We start from the raw sequence: 26,331 nt of genomic DNA on the forward strand, positions 1-26,331 counted from the left end.
TTGCCCATAAAAATGAGAAAAAAGTAAAAACAAATTCAAGCGCTGATGTCCTAAGAAACTTCATTCTTGTCTGAGTTTCTGCGCTAGAAATTGGATGCGAGCTTCAGTATTTATTGTGTTATGAGGAGGATCCGCTGCTTGTTTAAGACTTGGAAATTTAATGTTCGTGAACGTTACGGCATTATCTTTTGCATGTTGTATTTTCTAAGGTTAATTTGCAGTCCATTCCAACATCCATATTGGAGAGATGAATCGCCACATGCAAGAAATTAAATTGGCTGGAACAGAGAAAATTCGAAGCTAGCGTACGTCTGCTAGTAGTAAAGTCCAAATTGCATGGCAACTTTCACAATATTGAACTTTGACCATGCAACTTGTCACTTTTCTTCCCCAAATTTCTTTTGTGTAAATTTTGGATTCTTTCTAAATATTCATGCATACATATATACGTGTATATATCTATGTATATATATATATGCATACATATATAAATGATATGGATAGATGCCACACAGATCAACACGTGTGGATATAATATCAATAATAGTCATCACCTCTCACCACGATGCAGAAAGAGCTGGGATGCTTTGTTCATTCCTGAAGAAATTAGTGAGATCGACCATGGTCTTCACATGAACCAACCTGTTAAAGTTGCTCTTGAAATATTTAGTACCCCATATACTTGCCCATCTATAGCTTGTGTTGCCTTCCTTACTATTTGTTCCTATGTCAAGGTCCCTATAATTGATGTATGCAGCTCTTGGAGATTTTGAAACATAGGCAGCCATGTAACTGTAAAGCCTTCTTATCCAACTTATATGCCTCTCGGATGCCGCACTTCCTTCTTCTTCCCAATACACCACGTGTAGGATTTTGTAGATGTTACCAACTCTATGTGGGAAAGGAATTGCAGATTCTGAGATTTCACTCATTCTGCCCCCATACGGAATCAACATCAAATTTGCTTCCTCGTCCTCTTTTTGGTAAAACCTCTCCCAAATCCCTTCCAAGCCAACTTCTGGAATAGGTTCCATCACGTAGTCAGATTTTGCTTTAAAAAAAGTTGGTCATGTTAGAGGAGTCCTGCTTAGCAGTACATCCAAGGATTCCCCACTTGGAAACCCGGCGATGTACAGGGTAGATTCAATCCAGCTCATTTCAGTGCAATCTTCTCTTACCAAACCCAGTTCAGGGAAGCTTTCTTGCATCAATGAAAGGAGATTATCTATCCCTTCGAGATACAAGGACATAAATGAAGCTTGTATTGTTCTCCTCCCTTCTTGGCTAGAATTGGCACCAATTAACACAACGCTAATGAATAGGTCTTCATCAAGCTTGTCTGCAACATATTGCCACCGATGAACAAGCTTGGTTGCATTTTGTTCCAAGTTCTTATTAACTATGAATACGGTCACAGTTGATGGAACATGAACCAGCTTGATTTTCCACGCAACAATGACTCCAAAGCTGGCCCCTCCACCTCCTCAAATGGCCCAAAATAGATCTTCTCCCATGGATTCTCTGTCAAGGATTCTGCCCTTAATATCAATCATTTGGGCGTCTACAATATTATCTGCAGCAAGGCCATATTTGCGCAGCAAGGTGCCGTACCCTCCCCCACTGAAGTGTCCACCAACACCCACAGTCGGGCACATTCCCGCCAGAAAGCCAAAGTTTCTACTTTTCTCGGCAATCCTATAGTATACTTCACCGATAGTGGCACCGGCTTCAACCCATGCAATGCCATTTTCTACATCAACAGTGATTGAACGAAGATTTATCAGATCGATTATGACAAATGGAACATAAGAAACATAAGAAAGGCCCTCAAAATCATGACCACCGCTTCTAACTCTTATTTGCATGCCATGTTTTTGGGAACACTTAACGGTTGCTTGAATTTGGGAGACATGCAATGGCGTAATAATTACTAGAGGTTTCGGGGTGGCAGGTGTTGAGAATCTAGGATTTTGTATGGAGAATTCCAATACAGATGAATATGAGGAATTGGCGGGGGTGTAAATGACTTGAGAAATTGAGGTGGTGGAGTTTCCCGCATGAAGGGTCAGGCATTGAAGGAAGTCTTCAGGAGTGTGAGCCGAAGTTGCCCACAAAAGTGAGAAAAGAAGTGTAATAACAAATGGAATAAGCACTGAAGAGCTAATGTGCATTTTTGTTTGTGTTTCTGCTCTAAAAACAGGATGCGAGATTCCTTATTTATAGTGTTATGAGGAGATACAGACGTAATTTGTTGAATACTTGGAAATTAATGGGAAAACTGTACGTACAATGACAGCTGTTGCATATAACGTACATATTTTTTAACTTTGCAGGAAACCATTCCATGCATCCAGCTGATTGGCCAGGACAGATCACGAATTCCCACAAGAAATTTCGTGCACGTTGTAAAGTCCAAATTGCATGGCGAATTGACAACATAGAACTTTGACAAACGTGTCTCAAAACTTGCCAGCAAAACAAAACCGACAGCAAAACCAGTCCAGGTTCACCAGTTCACGAGGCCATAGCTTCACAAAGCGAGGCCATCACGTTTCAACACATTTAACTATTATATTTTTTAAAATTTTTTTTATAAAATATAATAAATAATTTAATTTTATTAAATATTAAAATAATAATAATATTAAAAAATAAATTCTAATAATATTTTATTAAAATTTTAATTTATATATAAAATCATCTCATCTCATTTTACTATACAAATCATACTTAAAAAAGACATTACCTTTCTTTTATTATTATTTTTTTAAATGATTACCATCTTAATTTCAAACTAACCCGGTACCTGTAGTAAAAGTAAGTTTAAAATAGTAATTAATTATAAATCATTTTTTTGCTGAATTATCTATTATTATTAATTACGCTGGTCATTCAAAGAGATCAATTACAATCTGTCTTTGCTAATTCGGATTTTGACATGTACGTTTGAAGCGTAATTCCGCGTGCATGGATCTTTCACTTTCATCAATCTTATTAAAAGTTAGTAAAATGATAAATACACAACCGGCCTTTTTTATAATCATATTTTCAATAAATGAAATTTTTATAAAATAATTTTAAAATATTATACTCTTGCAAAAATACCTTTATTTTAAATCGTGATTATGAAAAGAGTAATATTACTTATCATTCATGTTCTCATTATCCCATAATGTACTGGCATTAGATGATTAGATTATTTATTATATTTTATTTGTAAATCTATTATTTAATGTAACATCATGGGATGATCATGAGAAAATAAATGATGAGTAGAGTTTTTCTTATGAAAATGATTGTGCTTATTGTTACTGAAATCATGATGAGTTTTATATGGCTTCTAGAATGCTTAAAAAAATAAATAGGAGAAAGTCATCTCAAAACATTTTTACTGTAGTACCCAGCCCCTGAAACCCAAGCCCAACCTTTCATGAGGGAACGACGCCGTTTTAGTAAGATCTTCCTCCTCACACTTCAATTGCTTTCCCCGATTTCTTCCCATCCCTTTCAGTTTTCTTTACCCCCAAAATTTGCTCCACTCCAGTTTCCAAAACCTCCACGTCTCTACGGTTTCTCTTCTACTCCTTATCCTCATATCACAACTCCCCTCTTTAGAATAGGCTCTTTCCCTCTGATAGCCACCGTGAAACATCAACATTCTTCTCATTGCTGCCATCTTGCACTAACGCTGCGTAGATACCCGAAAAACACCATGCATTGCCGAGTATAAGCTGCCATCTTCTCTTCCCTTCACACTGTAGTCACCTGCCCCTTGCTTTATACCCCAACCGAAACTTCTCCCTCCGCCGTTGACCACCATGGAAACAGCCCAGGCGCACAGCTCAACGCACGTACAAGGACCTCTATTTTGGTCAAGCCGAAACAGAGCACCCACTCTCTCGAACTTTTTCCCCCTCTGTGTTCGGTTTCTCTCGGTTTCCCTCTCCTCATCTCTCTGTCATCGCTACCCTTACACGCCAGATGACTGCAGGTCACTGTTGTTGTTTAACCACCATGCTGCCGCTCATCATCGAACTACCGCAACAACCCATCACCAAGAGCATGGTTCCGTTAAACACAGCTTTCATGCTAGTCGGACAGTCACTTGCCGTCCGTGTGCCGTAGCCCAGCTGTGAACCCGCAAGTGGAGCCGCTGCAGATCACGAGCAAGATTCCATGGTCAAACTGCAGCCCCCACGTTGCATGGTCCGTAACTCCCTCTCCCTCTTTCTCTTGGATTCTATCTCTTTCTCTCTCGCTGTCAGTGCACTTCAGTCAAGCCATACATTGTAGATCTAGTCCAGTTGCCACTTCTGTCGTCCCTGGCCACTCCTCTCGGTGAGTATGGACTGATCCTTACACACGGTTTGATTCTGGAAGTTTTAATCTCATAGCTCTTTCTTTGTTGTGACCATGCATGCTTTGCCCAAAGAGCCCTTGTATATATTTTTTTATTTTCCTAAACACCCTTGTCATCAGATGGTCCAAAAGGCATATTTTTATATTAAACTTGATTTCATAGAAAATATTTAAAGACTTTAATTATATTATTGGGTATTAATTTTATGGTTTAATTTTGGTAGAAATTTGTTAGTGTTTAAAATTATTAAAAAAAAAAACTTTAAACCTTTTATATGAAAGAAATCTTGGATAGTTTTAAATTAGATATCATTAGTCATTAACGATGATTTTTAATATAAGCATTATTAAGAATATTTTATGAATTAATATTGCTTAAGAAATTTATGACGTCCTACTAGATTATATGCTGGCAGTATTAAGTTTCGAAATGAGTTTATGTTTTTTTGCCATGATAAAATTATATTATAATAAGTTAAGATTATTTTTAATGATAATATATTTATTAGATTTCTGATAACTATACAGTTATCAAAGACATTTCCGTATTATGAATTTAAGTAGATGGAGAGTTTTAGCAGTTCTTTTAGAAGTTTAGTAACGTTTAGTATTTCGTATAGGTGACAATTGGCATTCATTCGGCAAGATTATGGAAAGATTCAGAAAAACTAAAAAGTCCAGGTAAGCGGAGTTCCTATGCTAGGCTTTACACAAATTATCGAGACTGAGGTTGACTTTCTAAAAACTTTGCATATTTTGTGATGAAATGAGAACTTAGGAAAAACCAACATCGGTCGCTTATATGCATTACTCATGAAATATGTATGAAAAAAGAAAAATAATTTATGACATGCATTGTGTAAACATGAGCTAAATTTTGTTATGCTATCTCTGAAATTTGAAAAAGAGTGATATTGAGAATCTGAAAAATTGTGCATTGATTTAGAAATATGCTCCGACTTTTGTTTTTAGTATGTGAGAAGGATCTGATTATGTTTTGGTACTCTGTTTTATTTTGATATGGCATTTGAAAACCTTTGGCATGCTATACTAATTTTGTATCTAAATCTGTCTCTGCTCTGTTATGCTCTGCTCTGTTTGGGTCGGTACCCACTTCTCTGTCTCTGAGTGCACCCACTTTGAAAACAAAGTGGTTTTATTGTGGTCTTTCATCTCTGTCTCTACCCGGTTTTGCCACCGAGATTAGCACAACCCTACCACAGGGCTGAAACATGGTCTCTGCTCTGTGAGATGCTCTGTTTTGAAGTGATGATGATGCTCAGGTTATGTTATGCCAAAGTACTCTGGATTTTACTTGTCTTAAAACCGTCACTCTGTTACATTTGAAAACATGTTTTGTTCTACATGATAACTCCAGAAAATATTTTGTTCTGCATATTGTACTTTGTAAGTGCTCATGTTTGCACGCTAGCATATGTCCTCTGCTTACTGAGTTGTTGATAACTCACCCATTACCTCCCCAACATTTTTCAGATATTTTGGATACTTCAACGAAGGTTCAAAAATAAGAAGCATGGGTAAGGCTTTGTGAGCATAGTATATTAAATACAAAGAGGGTACTTATTATTGGAAAATTTTTTATTGAATAGTTTCATTTTGCTCTGTTGACTTAGTACCTTGGGAAGTTGGCATTTTGTTTTAGACTTCGTCGTATTCTTAGTTCTTTATTTTGAAGTAAATGGTATAAAGCAATGAGGCCTATGAGTAATTGAGGAATCTGAGTTTATATTTGTACAATGAGATATGATTAAGTGTTAAGAGGTAACTCTCTGACCCATCCGAGACCGGGACGTTACATTTACAAATTATATATACATATATATATATATATGAGATAGAAATACTACAACGAAGCCTTACACTACACACCTCTAATTGACCAACATATAATTTGTCATTTTTGTCATTCTAATATATTTAAACATACACATACTTAAGCATTAGGATAGAAGAGTAAAAATGACAAATCACATATTGATTAAGTGAATGTGTCATGTGGTATAAAGCTTCTATATAGAATTTCTCAGATATATATATATATATATACATATATATCGATTTGAAGTTTACATGAGGATTTGAATTTTGCATAAGGATTTGAAGTTTGCATAATGCATTGATCATTAACCTCTATAAGGACTTTTCAAAGGTCAGAGGTTCTGAAATTATCATTTTCATATAAATGGAAATTAAAGTCCTGCCCATTGTAGAAGCATCTGACACATATGCATGCCTAATCCTTTCATGGTCCGCAATTCTTTCCAAGTATAAGGAAATTTAGGACAAAAAAAAAAGGGGTAAAGAAAAAAAGAAGAAGAAATAAACTTAAGTCAATAAGTTTTGGGTTTTTCTTTTCAAAAGTTATATATTGGCATAATTAATTCCTTTGCAAAATCTTTGTGGAATAAAATGCATTCTCATACGGACTACTTTATGTGCCGTATTTATATTACGTGCCCACTACAACATAACCTAGCTTTTGCTGCATTTTTATTTTCCCACGACTGGATTTGGTCACAAATGTGCATCAACTCATGAAGATCGAATGTTATTCCATCGTCTAAGGAGGTTGCTGGAAATTCTTTTTTTTTTTTTTTTTTGTGGCGAAAGATGGGCACAACAAATGTAATCGCAGCAAATGCATAAAGCTTCTTTGGCGCTATCCCTGATTGTCGCCTGTTTATATTATTTGCTGCAATCATGTGTCGTCGGAAATAAGTCCATCACCAGACATGAAATGGCGGCGACTATAATTACGCCGTTAAAAATCAATAGCTGTGATTTCCCTTGCGGCCAACAAAATTGACACAAGTTTAAGCATCAAAGGCGAGATTCTAGACGCAAGGAGTAAATGGAGTTATTGCGCAATGCAATAACAGTATTGGTAAATGTATTACAGCGATTGTAGGATTCGGTTTCTTAGTGGCGAAAACACATGCGCCGCTATAGATGTTTTTACTTCACATGGAGCAAACTCGACAAAAGCTAGAGACTAAAGCACAGAAAACATTTCCCCTAATTTTTCCCCTACTGCGCCGACGAATCTCTCTCGACGAGTTGCTGTGCTGCCACTCATGGCCAAGTTAGCCTCTACTGCGCCGTAGTCTCCTCGTTGGCATACAAACACTCCGACATCGCTAATTACTCTCCTCGTCGAGTTTGGTATTTTTATGGGTTCCCTTTCTCTCTCTCTCTCTCTCTGACTCGTCCAACCCTTTGTCTCCCTAGGCTTCCCCACCGGTATTCGACTTCCCCATTGGGCTAGCCTATGCCTTTTTGTTTACAAACTACAAATTTTGTAAACTACAAATTAATTGAAAATTTATCAATTTTCAAACCCCCATTTGAAATTATTTACTTGTTGTATTTTCTTTTCATTTTAAGTTGCTATGAGTTGGTTGAGATTTTCAGTGATTATTGTATAAAACCAAGTACTGGCAATGCAGTAATCCTGTGTTTGCTCAAGATGGACATGGTGATAAGTTAATAACTGGGGCAAGTATGTCTATTGCATCTCTATCTTTATGGAATTATGCTTCTTGTTCTTTGACTCCATGCAAAAAAAGTAGAACTGTTGTTTGATAAGTTAAGCATCTCTTTATTTGCTAAATTTTTGGAGATCCAATTTTTTTATTCAAAGTGAGTTTATGTTTGTGTTGAGAAGACCCCAAAATAGTGATACCCATAGGCTGTCATGACAGGGGAATACCACTAGATTATTCTCCGTTTCAAATTTTTTAGAATATCATTCAAGTATCATATTCTTCAATCTATATAATTAATGTTTTATCTTAGTTTGTTATTTGTTGTTGTTTTGATGGATCAATTTTATTTGGCCTGGTTTAATAGGTGATACTATATATATACTACTATAAACATGTTTTAATTTTTGGCTCATACCAACATAACAACTTATGAAACAATATGGAATATTAATGTAAAGAAGGCAGTTGGACAAGCTATAAGACTAGGTGCCCCACTCATGGTATATTATATAACACTAACCCTGCATAGCTTAACATGTTAGAGAAAGCATTGGTCATGATTTTAACACTTGTTTTCTATATATGAAATTGAAGCGCTTCTATGTTGTCTAGTTCAATTATTAGATCTGTCCATTGTTTATATCCTTTCCTTTTTTTTTCTCTTTTTTTAATAAGCATTGTTTATATCCTTTCTTTTTTTTAATAAGCATTGTTTATATCCTTTTAACGTAAAGCTTTTTATGTGGCGTGTCAGAGAAATTTTGCTGCTTTGCTTCTTATATGTTTTTGGCATGTTAGAGTCATATACAAAATTAATGACCAAGTATAAAAATTACTTTCTTAATAATATTCAAAAATATTTATTTCTTTGCTCTTATATTGTTTAATGGAAAACACTATTCCATAGAAGATATCCACCAAAATTCTTTACCGAATTTTATTTTTTTACTTAATGATTAAGTAAGTGTTTGTAAATGAATATGTAATTTTTTTTATTTTTAAAAAATATTTAAATAGTTTAAAAATAGTGAAAGAAAAGATAAAAGATATTAAAAAAAGATTTATAGTATTTGGCAGAAGATTTTGGTCGTAGCAACGTCCTTGTTTAATTAATCATTGTAGCAACCTAGCTCAATTATTTCATTGATTTGCTTATGGAGGTATCATTCATTTCGCTTAATAGATTGAGCTGAACAATGGACAAGAATTGGATGCACGTGGCAAATAGGTTACCTCATGTGAATACAGTAAAGGGATAGATAATCTCCTCACCATGGCAAAAGCTCATGCACCTGGATGAACTACCATCAGGTGTCCATGTCGGAGATGCCGTAATAACCTATTCCTACCATTCATTGAAGTCAAATATCATCTATTCATGATAGGTATTGATCCAAGTTATACACATTAGATATTCCATTGAAGTCAACAATCATCTATTCCCATTCTGGTTGCATCATGAATGAGACCAAATTCAACACACTATGTCGTGGAGAACATCTCCGAACCCAGAATAGTGGGGTGGTTGTTAAAGGGGAACACAATTCAAAGCCCATTGAATTCTATGATGTTTTGAATGATATATTGCAATTACACTACTTGGGTTGGCGTCATGTATACTTGTTCAAATGTGAATGATATAATGTCGGTGATATGAGGAGAGGATTAGTAGTTGGGAAGCACATAACTAGTGTTAACACTTCACGAAAATTGTATAGGGATGAGCCATTCACCCTTGCCTATCAAGCATGCCAAGTGTTTTACCTTAAAGATACTAGTAAACGTGGTAATTGGTTTGTCGTGCAAAGGGTGACCAATAGAAACATGTATGATGTCCCAACTATACCATTGGTCAATGATGATGATGATCATGAAATGGATTTTGCTGCTTTCCAAGAGATCGAACTCTCATACGCAAAAGTAGAACCTGAATATGATGATAATGGCATTAGGAATCCCTTGCATAGGTCCGACTTAGAACCCATCCATGTTGCTCCTGATACAACATTGGAAGACGCAATATCCCTTTCCAATGATGAAGATTTCATTGATGACGGTATAGAGAGAAACAAGGATGACAACACTAGTAGCAGTGAAGATCTTGAATCTAATACCGATACCTCGTCTGAGAATGGTATGTATTCATTTCGCTATAAGTTTAAGCTGGCCCACCTCCCATAATGAATAAAAATCTGAATACATAACATAGTATGCTGACTTCAACTTGGAAATTATTTCATTTTGTTACTTAACCTTCCATTTTTTGGCAAATTATAGGTGAATGAGGGTAGCTCATGTGATGTTCGAATAGCTACAGAATATCACGAATTGGTATCTCTCTTCACTCCTAACTGTTGAGAACTCACTAGCGCATATGTATATACTCTGTTGTGATGTTGAATATTACTGCCTAGGTAGATATACTGTTGTTTGGAATTTAAAAAATGAATGTCAGTTAATTTGGGAGATGAGTTGTTTTTTTGCTTATTAAAAACAGAAAACCCACAAGTAGATGCTTTGAGATGTTTGTTTCCTGCTAGAATATGTAATTTATTTGATGGTTAACATCATGTTGTTTTTACAGGTTTAAACAGTCTTGTGGACTTAAGCGTAATATATGTTGGTTTGCCAAAAGTAGCAATAAGCAAGGGCAAGGACATATTTTTGGTAGTCCGCGATACTTGAGTTGTGGTTTGAAGTGAAGGTGAATATGTTCACAGTGATGGTGTCAGAGCTCACCAGAATACTAGAGTTGTGATGGTTTATTGTATAAATGGTGTTGTAAACTGCTAGCTAGTATGACGAAGATCAATTTGAGAATAGGGCATTTGTGTACATGTGATACTTTATATTCCAATGTACAGATGTAAAAATCAATTCCTTTTAAACACTACTCTATGAATAGTGTTAAGGTCTTTATTCGTGCTGGTTTTACTAGTGAAGTATTTGGGGTTTAACCTCTTGTAATGTGATATCTCGGTTGATTTAACTTCTTTCCAGAAGTACTTGAAAAAGTGTGGATTCCCTACAGTCACAATGCTCTTCTTGGGTTTAAAACCATGTCTTTGAAGCTTGGGTCATTTTCAGCCTCTTTATATGTACTTATAAAAATTTTGGTTTTGGGTGGAGCAATTAATCTTCATAATCACGAAGTAGATTGATCGTCTAATATAGTTCCTCAGCATTTATGTCCTGAAGATTAATATGTGGTTGATGTATGCATGTCCTTATTAGCTTTGCCACAAATGGAAAAGGAAAATTTTATTCTTCTTTTCTAGATCTATCATTTCACCTTGCTTCATGCGGATAGAGATATATAAATAAAATTGAGATCAACTCCTAGAAATGAATGGTGGAATTCTTGTGACATCGGGTGACGGAAATTTAGACTCCATATGGATAGTGATGAAAGTGTTTTATCTCAACATTACAATTTTATTAAAATGGTATAGGGAAATATAATGTTGTATTTTAAAAAAAAAAAATTATAAGATAGTTTTAATATCTCTTGATGGTTTGTTGATAAAGAATTGCAATAGAGAATTGACCATGGCATCTGGGACGATACTACTAGGAAGAACATATTCTAATAAATTTACATGGTTTTATATATGATGATAAGGTGGATATGGAAGTAATGTGATGAGATACACGTGTGGTGAGGAATATACTCTTATCAATACCTAACCTACTTGACAAAATTATGCATTTATGTTTTTTTTTTTTTTTTTTTTGAAAGAAGAATTCTATTTATAGAACTTCAGTTACAATCATGAATACAATTGGGAATAAATCCCATATCAACAGAAGAGATGGAATGTAACAAAGCATCCTTAGCAAGCTTATGAGCAGCTTGATTTCCTTCCCTCCTAACATGTGAAGCTGACCACTCTTCATAGCTATTAAGCTGAATCTTTACATCTTCAATGAGCATACCCGTAGCTGACCAGTTCTCCTCTCTGTTGTTTATTGTTGAGATGACTATCTTGGAGTCGCCTTCAAGAATTATCCTTTTGATTCCCAGCTGTAGACCAAGACAAGAGGCTTCCATAGCCTCTGCCAACAAAGGGTCAGGGAAGAGGGGTCTAAATTTCCTTAAAGTTACCACAACCCTCCCATTCCAGTCTCTGATGATTATGCCTATCCCAATCTTGCACTGACTTCTATCGACAGCAGCATCCCAATTGATTTTATATATGTTTTCAGGGGGTGGGGTCCATGATGAGTTCCTGTGTTGCACTGAAGTTTGCTGAACTGACTCATTGATAGGGCTAGAGTTCAATTCATTTAGAGTTTCCTTAGCCAGTTTAACCATTGAGTTGGGACATCTGAACTCTTGTTGGAAGATGAAATGATTTCTCCTCATCCAAACTCTTCTAGCCACCACAGCAAACTCTTCAACCAGATTCTTGCCTCCTAAATCCTCTCGCTCTGTTATGAGATTCTTGATTGTAGGTTTGGGGGAGGAACATTTTTGAAGTTTCTTTGAGCACTGGTGCCATACATCCTGAGCAGCAGGACAATTCCAAAAGGCATGAATGGCACTCTCCTCTTCCAAGTAACAAATAGGGCAGTAAGGCTTTTCCACGATCTTCTTCTTAAAGAGATTTAGGTTTGTAGGTTGTCCCTCATGGCTGGTTCTCCACAGGAACAGTTTGTCAGCAGGAGTGATTTGAAGCTTCCACAAGTTCGACCAAAACCTTTCATTATTAAAGCTACTAGAAGCCTGGCTCCTCACAGATTCCATGAAGTCCATGTGCATGTGGTAGGCACTCCTCACAGAGAAAGACCCCCGAGTAGTACCTAACCAAATTAGTTTGTCAGGGCTGTTGTTATAGCTAATAGGGATCTGCTTGATCAAAGTAGCTTCTTCAAGTAAAAACAGATCCTCCACCACACTAGTCTTCCATTGTTTTGTGCCAGGATCAATTAAGGCACTAACAGAAGCCTCAGGACTCAATACCCTCATTGGACTCATAATCTTAGCATATGGAAGTTTTGGAACCCATTTATCCTCCCAGATTTTAATAGCTTCACCATTTCCTACTCTCCACCTAGTGCCCCTTTTAACAAGTTCTCTAGCATCCATTATACTCCCTCCAGATGAAAGAAGGCCTGCTTCCTAGTTTGGCTTGAAAAAATTCACTTTGGGGAAAATATTTAGCTTTTAGTACTAGAGAAGCTAGAGCTTGAGGATGATGCAGTAGCTTCCAACCTTGTTTTACCAGCATTGCAAGGTTGAAGCTATGTAATTCTCTAAAGCCCATGCCACCAGTTGCTTTCGGTTTTTCCATTGTCTTCCAAGATACCCAATGGATTTTCCTTTCCTCTTCAATCTGACCCCACCAGAAATTTATCATTACCTTGTTTATATCTTTCAAAAGGGACCAAGGTAGTTTAAGAACCCCCATGCTATAAGTTGGCAAAGCCGGCACCACTACTTTTAAAAAGATTTCTTTTCCAGCTTGTGACAACAATTTGACTCGATGGCTGCCTAACCTTTGTCTGACTTTGTTTAGACTAGACTTGAAAGATTTATATCTAGACATGCCTATTAGAGAGGGGAGTCCAAGATATCGTTCATAAGGAAGGCTAGATCTCACCCCTGCAATGTTCAAGATCATATCCTGGTTTTCCTTTAGAGTGTTCTTGCTAAACTGTATTGAGGTCTTCTCTTTGTTTAAACATTGGCCAGAAGCTTTTTCATACCTGTTAAGCAAAAAGATCAACCTGCTCCACTCAACGGAGTTTGATTTGCAAAAGATTAGGCTGTCATCTGCAAATAGCAAATGGTTTAGGTGAACTTGGTTGAGCATAGAGCTTAACACTTCTGCACATATGATGAAGAGGTAAGGAGACAAGGGGTCTCCCTGCCTGATTCCTCTAGTAGGCTTGAAAGGTTCTTGAGGTATGCCATTGAGTAGAATGGAGTATGACACAAATTCCACACACTTCATTACAAGTCTGATCCAGTTTTCAGCAAAACCCATTTTCCTCATCACTTCTCTTAGGAAAGCCCATTCAATATGATCAAACGCTTTGCTCATATCCAGCTTCAAAGTCATGAAATCCTCTTTTCCTTTCAATCTGCTATTCATGGAGTGTAAAGCCTCAAAAGCCACTATAATATTATCAGAGATTAATCTGCCTGGAACAAAGGCTGCTTGGGTAGGGGAGATAATGTCTTGCAGTATAAGCTTCAATCTGCTAGCAATGGCTTTTGAAACAATCTTGTACAAAACATTACAAAGGCTTATAGGGCGAAAGTCAGATACTTTAGAGGGACAATTTAGCTTTGGAATAAGGGCTATATGAGTAGAGTTTATTGCATCAAAATGGCCTTCAGAGTTGAGTAAGAAAAGAGAAGCTTCACTAAACTCAAGTCCAACTATGTCCCAATGGTTTTGATAGAACGCTGGAGGGAAGCCATCAGGCCCTGGGGAACTCAGAGAGTTCATGCTAAAAAGAGCATCTTCAACTTCTTACCTGGTGAACTTTCTAAGAAGCTTTGAGTTCATTTCAGCTGTGATAGTTTTGTTCAAGTGCTTTAAGCATAAGGGAATAACTTCAGGGCTGGAAGTAGTAAAGAGACCCTTGAAGAAGTTTTGAAATTTTGCACTTATCTCCTCCTTAGTAACTGCCTCTTCACCATTTTCATATGTAATTTTTCTAATGAAATTCCTTTTCCTCCTTTGGGTGGCACATTGGTGAAAAATATTTGTGTTCCTATCCCCTTCCCTCAACCATTTCTGTTTTGCCCTTTGTCTCCATTTTTTGTCTTCCTCCTCAAGCAACTTATCTAATTCATGTTTTTTTGCCCTTATTTCCTCTGTTAGATTCCCTATATTAGCCTTATGTAGGTCAGATAGTTGTTGTCTCTTGGCTTGATATTCTTTCCTTAAGCCATTAGCTATAGCTTTGCCCCATTTTTTGAGCTTATCTTTGCATCTGGACAAACTTGTGATAGCCAGATCAAGTTTGTTTTGTGCCAAAACACTCCCCTTCCATGCCTCCTCTACAATCTTGTGACACTCCTCTCTGACAGCCCATAAAGCCTCATATCTAAATGGCCTTTCTTCTCTAGTAAAGAACTGACTTCTCGAAGAGATGGAAATAATTAGAGGCCTATGGTCTGACTTTTGGGCAGCCTCTGTACTCACCATGGATTATGAGAACATTTCAATCCATTTAGCATTTGCACATGCCCTATCCAATCTTTCCTTGGTGCATTGAGGACCCTGTCTGTTATTGCACCATGTGAATTTGTCTCCTGTGTAGCCCAGATCACTTAGCCCATTCACAACTAGAGATTGTCTAAAAGCTTCCATCTGAGAGTAAGGTCTCATTCCCCCTCCATACTTTTCACCATTATGTAGGATTTCATTATAGTCTCAAAACCATGGTACATTATCAGTAGGTTTTAAAGTATTTAGTAAGTTCTAGCTACTACTTCTCTTGGATGTCAAAGGATGGCCATAGAAACCTGTCATGAGCCATTCCCCCTTATTACTTCTTTGTTTGATCTTGGTAGAGATATGGAAATGAGAATAAGATGTCAATGACACATTCAAATCATCCTTCCAAAATAAAGCCAGGCCACCACTTGCACCCTTGCTATCCACCACAAAACAGTTTCTCATTCCTAGTTTAAGTTTAACTTTCTCCATCTTAGACCTGGAACACTTAGGGCAGGTTTGGGACCCCAAAATTCTTGTCTTGGTTCAAGTCAGAGACGAGACCTGATATCCAAACATATATTTTGGTTTAAAACACAAACAAGAATTCTGTCTCCATGACTGTTCATCAACAGGACTTCGCACAGGCCACAGTCAGTACGAGTCCACGGGCCGTGTTTGTACTTTTTCCGTTTGAATTTACTCTTGCGTCCTTCTTTCAACGACCCCTCGCGGCTGTAATGAAGAAATCTCGAGGACAGCAGAGAGGTCTTCACTTCACGACCGCATAGAGGTTTCCAGCCCGTGCTTCACGCAGGTTTCACCTAAGCATAGCGTCGATTCCAGTTCCGGCCCAACCCCGAATTCTGATTTCTCCTTCATGCCCTAACTGCGAGAATCATCTCTTCTACCTCCGGTTTTCCCATGTCCTGCAGCTTGGTATTCATGCCGTTAAAGAGTGTTTCCGTTCCCGTGAAGAAGAAAGTGCGATGCACCTAGTCGAACCTCAAATCACTCCTGCAGTTGAGAATCTCTGCCTCTAACCTCTGCATTGGCAGTGCAAAATGTACCCCAACCCAGCGAATCTCTGCCCCTAAACCATAGCCCCTGTTTTGCCTTGGAACAACGAAGAGAAGTCACCTCAAGGGAAAACCCGTGGGCAATCGCGTGGAAGTGAATCTGTACGAACGCAGAGGTTAGATTTGTTTGCTGTGTCTGCAGGGGAAACTTTTGTAATGGTGTATAAAGTCCCAGTTTCATCTCCAACGGTCTTCACCCCAATGAAGAGGTGTGAATCTCGCAACCAAATCCCCAAACGTCGCAAGGGATGCCTCGCCCTTCATAAGGTCACCACCACGGGTCCTAAGACACGCTCCTACCAGGTAAATTTATCTTTTGCTTGTTTGATGGGTCGGTTACAAATTGTTGATGGGTCGGTTACAAGATCATCTAGACATTAGTATGTCCCCTTGTTTTCATACCGTCTGGAAAATTATTGAATGGCTGGAGTTGGTAGTTTACACATGCTAGCATTTGTATTCTTCTACGGCTTTTTGATTCTTCAAAATGCATAGCTGTGTTTACCGAAATTTCCCTGCATTGATATTAGGCGTAACATATGATCTATGAAGCTAAGGACCCTGTGCTGGCATTTTTATTCATAACTAATCAGTACCCTACATCCACAAAGATAGCTGCCTGCCTCATGCATTCAGATTTGGGAGAAAGTGATGTACATAATATTTAAACCCATGTCTATGACTTTATTAATGCCATCAAGGGAAAAGTTGATAGAAGCCATAGATTATTGGGTATTTCATACCTCCTATGTTTTTACGAATTAGTTTTCAGGGGATGCAGAAGCTGCCAAGCAATTTAAAAGAGTATATATATATATATATATATATATATATATATCAACTGCCACAATAACTTGGTCTAAATGGTATGTACTTAGCTTACTCGATTCTTTGTATAAAATTGAACCAAACTGGGTTGTATCAGTCCATTGAATTTTATAAGCAATCTACCATTGTTAACCATTCATCAGAGGGGTAAAAACCTCCCTTAGCAGTCTATATGTGTATCAGTCAATGCCATCAAGTTATTGTTGCCTTTTGCTGATGAGAGATTAGAACTGTACAGAAATGGTGATATTGCAAATGAACAATAAGGCAATATTGAAAAGGACGTTTTAAGATCTAGGGTTGGTTCAGAATCACGTTCTGCATTGTTGGGAACTTGGGGCTAGTTGAGTACTTTATTTTGAGGTAAACAATGTTGAAAGCTGTTGTAAAGAAAGGGTCCATGAAGTGATGGCTGCGAACAACTAAACTGAAGTGAGCTTTTGATTTTTTTTCTTTAATCATGTTCTTGAAAGTTCCTTTCCATAGCAAAACTTCCACTGCACTATGCTTTGTTATCCTGACCAATTTTTTAAGGTGCAAAGGTTAGTTCCTGAGTCAACTCATTACTCCCTCTATCCTTGCCTCTTATTATTGTAGTGGATGGCTTTCTTATATTGGCTTTCCTAGGCTCTAATACTCCATCGAAGGCCTACCTTATTACTCGTTAAGTATGAGTTATTATGTTGCAATTACCAATGTCTTGCTCTGATTGTGAACTTCTCAATCAGAAATTAGGATTAAGCATTAGTGTTATCAGCCTTCACTTTCTGCCCAAAATACTGGGTTTTCTTTTCTTGGCACACGATCAAGCCTATCCTGTGGTTGTCTTTTATTTTATAGTTTTCTTCATCTAACGAAACATAACAAGAGAAATATCTGAATTTCTTAACACTATCTAGAGCTGGCTCTGAACTGAAACCTTCCTCATTATGAAGACTTCATCGCCGTCTCTTGGAAATGAAACATTTTTTTTCTTTAGCTACATTTGCAATTTTTTATTATGAGAACAAAAACTTCAATGAATCTTGAAAAATAACCCGAAATAGTTTATTGTGCCTATGCGAGTCAGTAAACTGCTGAAGTTGGATAACCATAGTTGGTATATCCATTAACTGCTTCTTTTGACCCCCCTTGCGTTATTGTTGTTTTCTTTGTTTTCTTCCATTCGATTATGTGATTTGAAAACCATAGATTATTTAATTTATCGATTATGTGACGATGCTTGCACGTCCTATTGCTGTTTTGAGAACAGCAATATAACAAGGCATTTGCACAGACAGTTATTGCATGCCTATTCCCTTGGTGCCAGTCTACAATGGCCACTGAAGAACAGATTTTATGTGCCGTGCCCTGCACTTTGGTGTGAATAGATTTTATTAATAGTGATGCAAACTCACCCAGACCGTTGCCCTGTGCACCAACCCACCCGAAGTCTGCTCTGGATTTACCAACTTCCATCCACTGCCAATTAATTTAATATACCAGAATTAATGATATAATTGATTATTCGATTCCAGTGTGATATCATTGTACATTCACAACATGCACATTTGTAAATCTGAACTCCTAATATAGCTCTCAGAATTTATCTATACATAAGAATTAGGTTTTCTTATAATATGGTTTTTTATTTCATGTAGCGTTACTACTTACGCTCAACATCCAGGTCATCCTTGTATAAGGTACGAATGTACTTACCTCTTTCAGATTTTACCACTCTATCAAGTTTTGTACCGTCTTCCTTGACTCATTTTGTACCTACTTACGCCATAATGATTTTTATTACTCATACTTCCTGTCATTATTTAATATTTAATTCTTCTATATCATGTTACCCAATGTTTTCACCATTTTATCGTTGATTGGAACAAACCCACCCGAAGTATGCCTTTGATATCTCACTCATTGTGCAATCGTTGGTTTAATTTGAGCATATATTAGATTTATATGGAGAATGACACAATCGATTCGACCCGGGATGGAAGCTTATGGGCAGATGGGTTTGAGGAATGCTTGATAGACATGTTGTATCAAGATACCCTTATGGGTAGATTGAGGGGAGGGAGGATCACGAATAGTGATCATGTAACTCTTGCTGAAAGGTTGTCTGCAGTTGGGCCTAGAAATTTTAATTCCGATCAAGTTAAAGGGAAACTAGCTCGTCTGAAACGCAGGCAACGGGAATTTACGGATCTTATGAAGCAAACTGGTTTGGGGTGGGACCCAGAGAGGAAGGCACCAGTGGCTAGTGAAGAACACTGGGCGAATGCCCTTCAGGTACTACAATCTATTTATTCAATTCATATTTAGTTCCTTTTAGTACTAGAGATGACAGTCAATATTATGGTGATGTTAATTGCTTAGGTGAGACCATCGTGGAAGAATTTCAAGACGATGGGATGCCCAAAATATGAACAACTTTGCGCAATATTTGGCTGTTCTGTTGCGACTGGTACAATGCATAGGGCTTCGACAGATCCGGCCCCAGACAGTGATGATGAGCGATTGCTTGATGAAGAGATGGGGAATCGTGGGAGACCACTCCCTGATGATCAAGCCGACCCCCAGGTGCAACCCAGACCATTCTCCGCCTCATACGCCAGCGGGTCTCATAGACGACAGAGGGGAGGGCCCACCCAAGACGCATCCATCCACCAGCAAATGAGCGAGACTCTCGATGCTATCAGACGCAGTTCCGACGCCAGAGAGAAGGCAGCGCTGGAATCGATAGAGTACACAAGGGCAAGGAAGCGCAGTAAAGGCGACACGAGAATGGAGTCATGTGGGGCGTTTGATCTCCAAATGCATTGTATGAAACTACTTGAAGAAGTTGAACCTCCCCTACCACCCGAGCAATTTAACAAGGCATTTGACCGATTGTTGAGCACAAAAGTCCAGAGGTCGTTTGTGTCGATCTCGGATACGCGTAGAAGTCAGTGGGCTTGGAGTTTGAACTGATCGGTCAGGACGGATGATGAGTTTGAGGAATGAAGGCCTACCTATTGTTTGCTTTATTTAAATTAGATAATTTGCTGGACATTTAAGTTTTTTCAATTGGTGAACAACTTCCTGGATGTTTGGGATGCTTTGTATTTGAGTACGTCTAGTTTGTTAACCAACATTAGATTTCTAGTTTCCCTGCACTTTCTGATATTATATGCCAGCATGGATTATTGTTATGTGCTTATTGTGATTATGTTGGTTAGGATATCTACATAATTCCACGACTTTATGCTATTGACATAACAATAATAACGTATTTCTGCCTCCATATTTAAATAAGCATGAACAACATCATTTTTGAAAAGTAAGAGGCTAATATAATTTTTTTTTTAAGGTACCAATCACAAGCATTGTTAACGCATAATGGACACTGATAGTAGTTCGGAAGAACCCACATCGATGGAGACAAACAGCGAGATGGAGGATACATGCTCAACTACGTCTCAGAGGAGCGAGACGGGTGATGGAATCTGCCCATCTCATTCGAGTGGAGATGAAGCCGCAACGCAGGAGGCAAACATCGTGTACATGATGTTCATGGCATCACAGTTGTCTGGAGCTCGAGTTCGTCTGCCCGAACACAATATAGGCCTACGAGGGGATCAATATATTCAAGCAGTATTGAATGGTAACCCCAGAACTTGCAGAACAATGTTTCGAATGGAGGTGCAAGCCTTCCGTTATGTTTGTGACCTCTTACGAGACTCATTAATTATGGACCGTACGGAGAGAGTGTCTGTCGAGGAATCATTAGGCATATTTTGCCTTCTGGTTGGGCATGCACAGGGTCAACGCATCGTTGGGGACCGATTCCAACATTCAAGCGAGACAATTAACCGCCATGTGAAGACTGTGATGCGGGCACTACATCAACTTGGGAGGACTGTGATTAGGCGCACTGAGATGGATGGGGTCCATCCTTACATTACGGAGAACCCCCACAATTATCCATGGTTTGAGGTATGAAGTTTTTCTATATATGCCTTATGGTTTTAACTATATTGTGTGCTATCTTATATGATCTTCCGTTTCGTAGAAATGTCTTGGTTCAATGGACGGCACAATGATTAACGCTCGAGCACCATCTAGGCTGAGTAATGCATATAGAAATCATCATGGTCAAATTGCACAAAATGTACTATGCCTATGCGACTTTAATATGAAGTTTCAGTATGTATATACTGGCTGGGAGGGCACAGCACATGATGCAAGAGTATTCCTGGATGCCTTGAGTCGACGTCGGAATCAATTTCCATGGCCACCCGAAGGTAAAGTTTGTACTTTATAAAATAGCAAGGTTATTTTACGCATTTTTTGGTAGAACAATAATTGCTTAGTTCTCTAATTCGCGTTGGTTGTGGGTTCATTTCATATTAACTTTTGCAGGGTATTATTACCTTGTCGATTCTGCATTCCCATGCATTGAGAAGTTTATGCCTCCATATCCGCGAGAGAGGTATCATCGCTCTGATCGTTATAGCGGCCGTCAATTCCGAGGATATAAAGATTATTTCAACTTTCGACATTCATCGCTGCGCAACATTATTGAACGTACATTTGCGTTATTGAAGAATCGATTCCAGATATTGAGTGCTATGCCTCGCTATCGCCCTACCAGGCAAGGGATGCTCGTTACCGCATGTTGTACACTGCACAACCTTATTAAAACGGTAACGCCGAATGATGAGTTCATTCAGGCTGCATTGGAGCTTCAGTTTAGTCAAGAAAAGATGACTGGGGCCGATAATGATGCGGGCGACACATCTGAAGTGGTTGACATGTCCCATGAGTCAGCCAGCGCCATGATAGCACAGAGAGATGGAATTGCGATCCCTATGTGGGCAGATAGGTTTGGAGAATGAACCTGTCATTATTTTGCTTAGTTCAGTTTATGGTTTTGTAGTATTTAAATATTTAATACTATTTGGTATGACGGGTTTTGTCAGGATTGCTTTTCAATTTCGTATATGTACAGAGCAGTTAAAACATAAATCTTCGTTCTACTTTATTAGACAAGATTAGTTTGCCAATCAATGAACCTGTGTTGACCGATTCTAAACAGACTTCCGTTTCCACTATGTTAAATACTGACGAAAGTGAACCATAACCCACTTAAATACAACAGTTCACAACTGATTGTATTAAAAGCAAATATCAAGCATATAAGATACAGAACATCGTATAGGGTTATATACGACAGTTCACAACCTCACCCGCACGTTGAGCACAACATTTCACTATGATTCTTGGCACAACAGCGAATTTAACATAATGGAAACATGGTTTAAGGTAGCATTAACTTATTTACATTATCATTAAGTTTAGGAAATTTAACACTAAAAAATAACGTAATAAATAAAACCCAAGATGTGATCAATGCACATTTGTACTTAAACTTCATTGATTGGAACTTGGCGTCTTCTATTCTTGCACGTTCACCCGCTAGCCTTTCATTCCTTCGTTCTGCTAATTCCAACGTGCGGCCACAACAAACTGGTAGCGATATTGAAAGATCAACCCATTGGAAAAAGCTACATTGTTTTTCACTTTTATAATATTGACAATTAAAAAAACGCCTCCCAAAACTGTTGGGCTTGGTAGACATCCGCAGTTTGGAGGGGATGCCACAATAACATAGAGGTCGTCGTCCCAATACGAGGTCATCTTCTGGCCTCATAGGATGAGGGGAGCTTATGGACACACCGCTACTAGTTGCCATAATTCTTGCAGACAAAGTAAAAAATACAAAGTTAAATGTATGCTAGTGTTGGGTTTGTGAAGCCACTGCCACACAGTATAAAGACCAACAACTCAGAATCACAAGCTACCGTGTGCACTGAACAAACACTACAATTATTATATTTGGTTGCTCTCAAGTGCAATGCAATAGTCGGCAAAAAATAAGGCACGGCCATTCAAAGGTTTATTTCAGTTTGTGGCCTTCAGTATTGTTAACATCGCACATATACATAGGAAACTATAACAAGATCACATGCATAATACCTCACTGCAAAGGTTAGTTTCACAGCTTGGGCAGTGGCTCTGTTTGCAGTAAACTACATTTGATCAGTACATTTTACTATCTACTTACTACCATAAACCTCCCTCTTCCCTTTCCCAACCATCCAAATATTCTATGTCGGTCAGGACAGCAGTTCAAGTCAAGTTTAATGTCATTGAGTTGCTCAGTAATTGAGAGCAAAATTACTTACCCAGACTGAGAGAATCATAAATGATAGAGGGAAAATTGTAAATCTGAAGTTCATATGCACAATATGCTATAACAGTAGTTATATCAGTGACCAGAGATGAGATAAAAACAGACGGATGAGCTCGGTATTTCAGCTCTTGGTGGGCTATATTAATCAAGCACCAGTCGGTTGTTTTCACGAAATCCCCAACCGATAGACATGATGAATACCTCCTGAGACACGCTTCAGTAATTGCCAGCATAAATAACTTCATGGTGTATAAAGTACGAGTTCGAATGTAATGCAGTGCATTCTTCAGTTTATTTCAGAAAGTGGCAAATATTATCAACATTATGTCATGCACGAAATCGGTTGTTACGAAATTGGGTTTCATAACAACCGAAACAGAACACAGAGCACGGTAAATCCCGAGGTCCAATGTCCAAATTTTGTTAATAAATTTCAACATTGGACGTCGCTCAATCGAATGCAGGTTTGGGTTGGCTTCGGATGCTTGCGATTGGAAACACATAAACAGAGGAAAATACCTTGCGGTATGAAACCCCAACCCAAATTTTGTACAATGCATTTTTAGAATTATTGATGCGGGCAACTCAGACCCCAACCTTGTCAAGGTAAATCGAACACACTGATCTCAAGAAAATCGAGCTGCGAAAGGCATGAAGGAAACCCTAATCTCCCTAACTTGGATTTCGTTTAGTAGAGATCAGGGCAGGGGAACATACCTTCTTCTCGAGTTCGTAGTAGTGCCGGAAAAAACAAAATGCAGAAAGGGAACCACGAGACCTTTGCAAACGTCGGTCGATAGAGCTGCAGAATCAGTGGGTCTTCAAACGCAGGCGATGGGAGACTTGGAACACAGGTCTCACGTCTGGTGCGGAAATATTAGGACGCAGGAGATACGGGCCATCAAACGTAGCTCTCAGAAAGGCATGAAGAAATCTTGAAACACGAGGAAGAGAAGCTGGGTTTTCATGGGTTATATAGTATAGAGAAATAACACTGCGAGAGAAACATTGTTTGCGGGGAAAGAGATGATGTCGGTGGGGTAGTTCAGGAGGCGTGTACCATTATTTGACAGGCCATAAATGCACACAGTGGGACCCACCGAAATATCTTCTGCCAACAATAGAAAATTCTCATCTAACTTTACTTCCAAACACATCTATAATGGGACCCACAAAAATTCTATTCTTCAACCCAAAATTTTAACTCATATCATCTATATACTATTCACAAAATTCTCAAAATTCTCGTCTCGTCTCAACATCCAAACCTGCCCTTAGTCTCCATTAGGAAAATGAGACCTGGGACCTTGGTCTTCACCAAGAGGTGAAGTTCGTGAACTGTCTGGGGGTTCCCAAGCCCCCGGCAGTTCCAGCTTATACAAATCATGGCGATTGGTGGTGCTGCCTAGCAGCCACCACCAACAAATCATCTTTAATCTCATCCAAACATGGTAGATTAAGCTTCTATTTTTTACTAACATCTAAGAGCCTATTCTCATCTTGATCAGAGGCAAGATTTCTCTTCAGAGGAGTTAAAAAGTTGACCTTTTGAGAAGTCACCTAGATGTTCTCAATTGAATCAAGATTGTGAGCCCTTGCTTGTCTTTTCCAATGTGGCTTTTTCTTAACTTGAGCCAGCTGGTTAATTTTTTGGGACATAAACTGATTTAGAGAGTTAACCTGAGAAGCTAAGGAGGGACCCTTGGCAGCTTTTGGAAAGTCTTCTATGTGACTGGTATGTAACATCTCCACGTCTACAGGAGCTTCCGAGGACCCACTCCCTTATCAACAGGTTTCGAGGTAGAGCCAGTAGTTCCTGAAAATCCTCCCTCATGATCTTTTTTGAAAATTTCCTTTTAATTAAGAAAAGATCCTGGTTGATCTTTTACCGCAATAGGCAACTCTGGTGAGATTTCCTCGAGACTTTCCACTTTCGATAGGTCAACTTGCCTATTCAGTTGGTCCTCCTTTTTGGGAACCACAAAGGTATGGGCGTTTGTTGCAGGATCCTGAAAAAAAAAGGGCATGATTATAGTTGACAGGTTGGCCTTCCTCCTCTGGCTTGTCCTGCTGCTGGACTGGATGCTCAAAACTCCAGCGACCTCTTTGGTATCTTTTAGTGATTGTGCTGCCAGCTTTTGGAGGGTTTGCACAGAGCCAAGGGCCAAAATCCTTGCTTGATTGTCCGAATGTTTCTCGTGATCCTTTCGAGCAACCTCCAACTTTATGCTTAATGGTTCAACACTGGAAACAAAAGGAGGGAAGGCGTTCGTATTTAATAGGCAACCATACCTGTTTATCTTCTAGTTTCAGCATCCTCCCTCTGCACAGAGGCCTTGTGATGTCAATCTTCACTTTCATGCATAAAAAAGGACCCCATGCATTACCAGACCCATCAGTGTCCAACTCAAGAACATTTCCAACTCCAGACCCCAGTTGCCTTCCTATTTCATGGGTCATGCTCACCAAAGGCATGTTATGAAATTGTATCCGGAAAACCTCAAAAGAGAAAGATGGCGCTTCTTGTAGTTGGGTCCTTTCAAGATCCTCCATGCATACCAAGAACCTATCAAAAGTCCAAAGTCTACCTCGAAGTACCTTCTGTTTATCTTGTTGGTGCTGAAACTCAACCAGGAATTCATTCTGACCCATCTCTTTAAACTGTACCCAACCCACCGTATTCCACACTTTTGTCATTGTAAGCCGAAAAGCTTCTTTGTTAACCGTTCTCTCAGAGATGACTAGGACCATGATGCATAACTTCCCTTTTCCCGCTTCTCTATCTATTTCAGCCTTTGGAATCTCCACCTCAGCTCTCTCTTGGTCAGATAAAGAGAAGCTTTTCCACATCTTCTCCAGCTCAGTCTCCATTGCACACCGCACCCGAAGTGCAGAGACCACTGATGCTCTTGCAAAGACTAAACCTCACCCTCTAGGAGGACCCTGCACAAACCCTCTTCACCTTTTTTAACATGAGAAATAAAATTACACATTTATGTTGGTTTGCCGAATTGGAAGCTTTTAATACACATGCCGTACTTTTCTCTATCCACATGCACATATATAAAAGCTTTTATATATGTGATGATGTTGTAACTTTTATCACATGCACACGTGTGATGATGACCTAAGTTGCATCATATAGATGGTGCCATAGCTTC

At 38.5% G+C, this 26,331-nt stretch overlaps 2 protein-coding genes and 1 pseudogene across 2 annotated transcripts; 2 read left to right on the plus strand and 1 right to left on the minus strand.

Annotated features, from left to right (window-relative positions):
• Window positions 1-557: 557 nt before the first annotated feature.
• Window positions 558-2,171, minus strand: LOC108991600 (annotated as a pseudogene).
• Window positions 2,172-18,894: 16,723 nt separating this feature from the next.
• On the plus strand, window positions 18,895-19,905 carry LOC118347989 (L10-interacting MYB domain-containing protein-like). The gene is made up of 2 exons (XM_035688703.1): window positions 18,895-19,224; window positions 19,312-19,905. Exons 1-2 carry the CDS (start codon window positions 18,895-18,897, stop codon window positions 19,903-19,905), a joined length of 924 nt encoding a protein of 307 aa, XP_035544596.1.
• A 408-nt stretch (window positions 19,906-20,313) lies between these two features.
• Window positions 20,314-21,812, plus strand: LOC118347990. Its single transcript, XM_035688704.1, has 3 exons — window positions 20,314-20,910; window positions 20,987-21,218; window positions 21,337-21,812. Exons 1-3 carry the CDS (start codon window positions 20,314-20,316, stop codon window positions 21,810-21,812), a joined length of 1,305 nt encoding a protein of 434 aa, XP_035544597.1.
• Window positions 21,813-26,331: the final 4,519 nt, after the last annotated feature.

The sequence above is a fragment of the Juglans regia genome, chromosome 3 (genome assembly GCF_001411555.2).
Source record: "Juglans regia cultivar Chandler chromosome 3, Walnut 2.0, whole genome shotgun sequence".
Taxonomy (NCBI): Eukaryota; Viridiplantae; Streptophyta; class Magnoliopsida; order Fagales; family Juglandaceae; genus Juglans; species Juglans regia.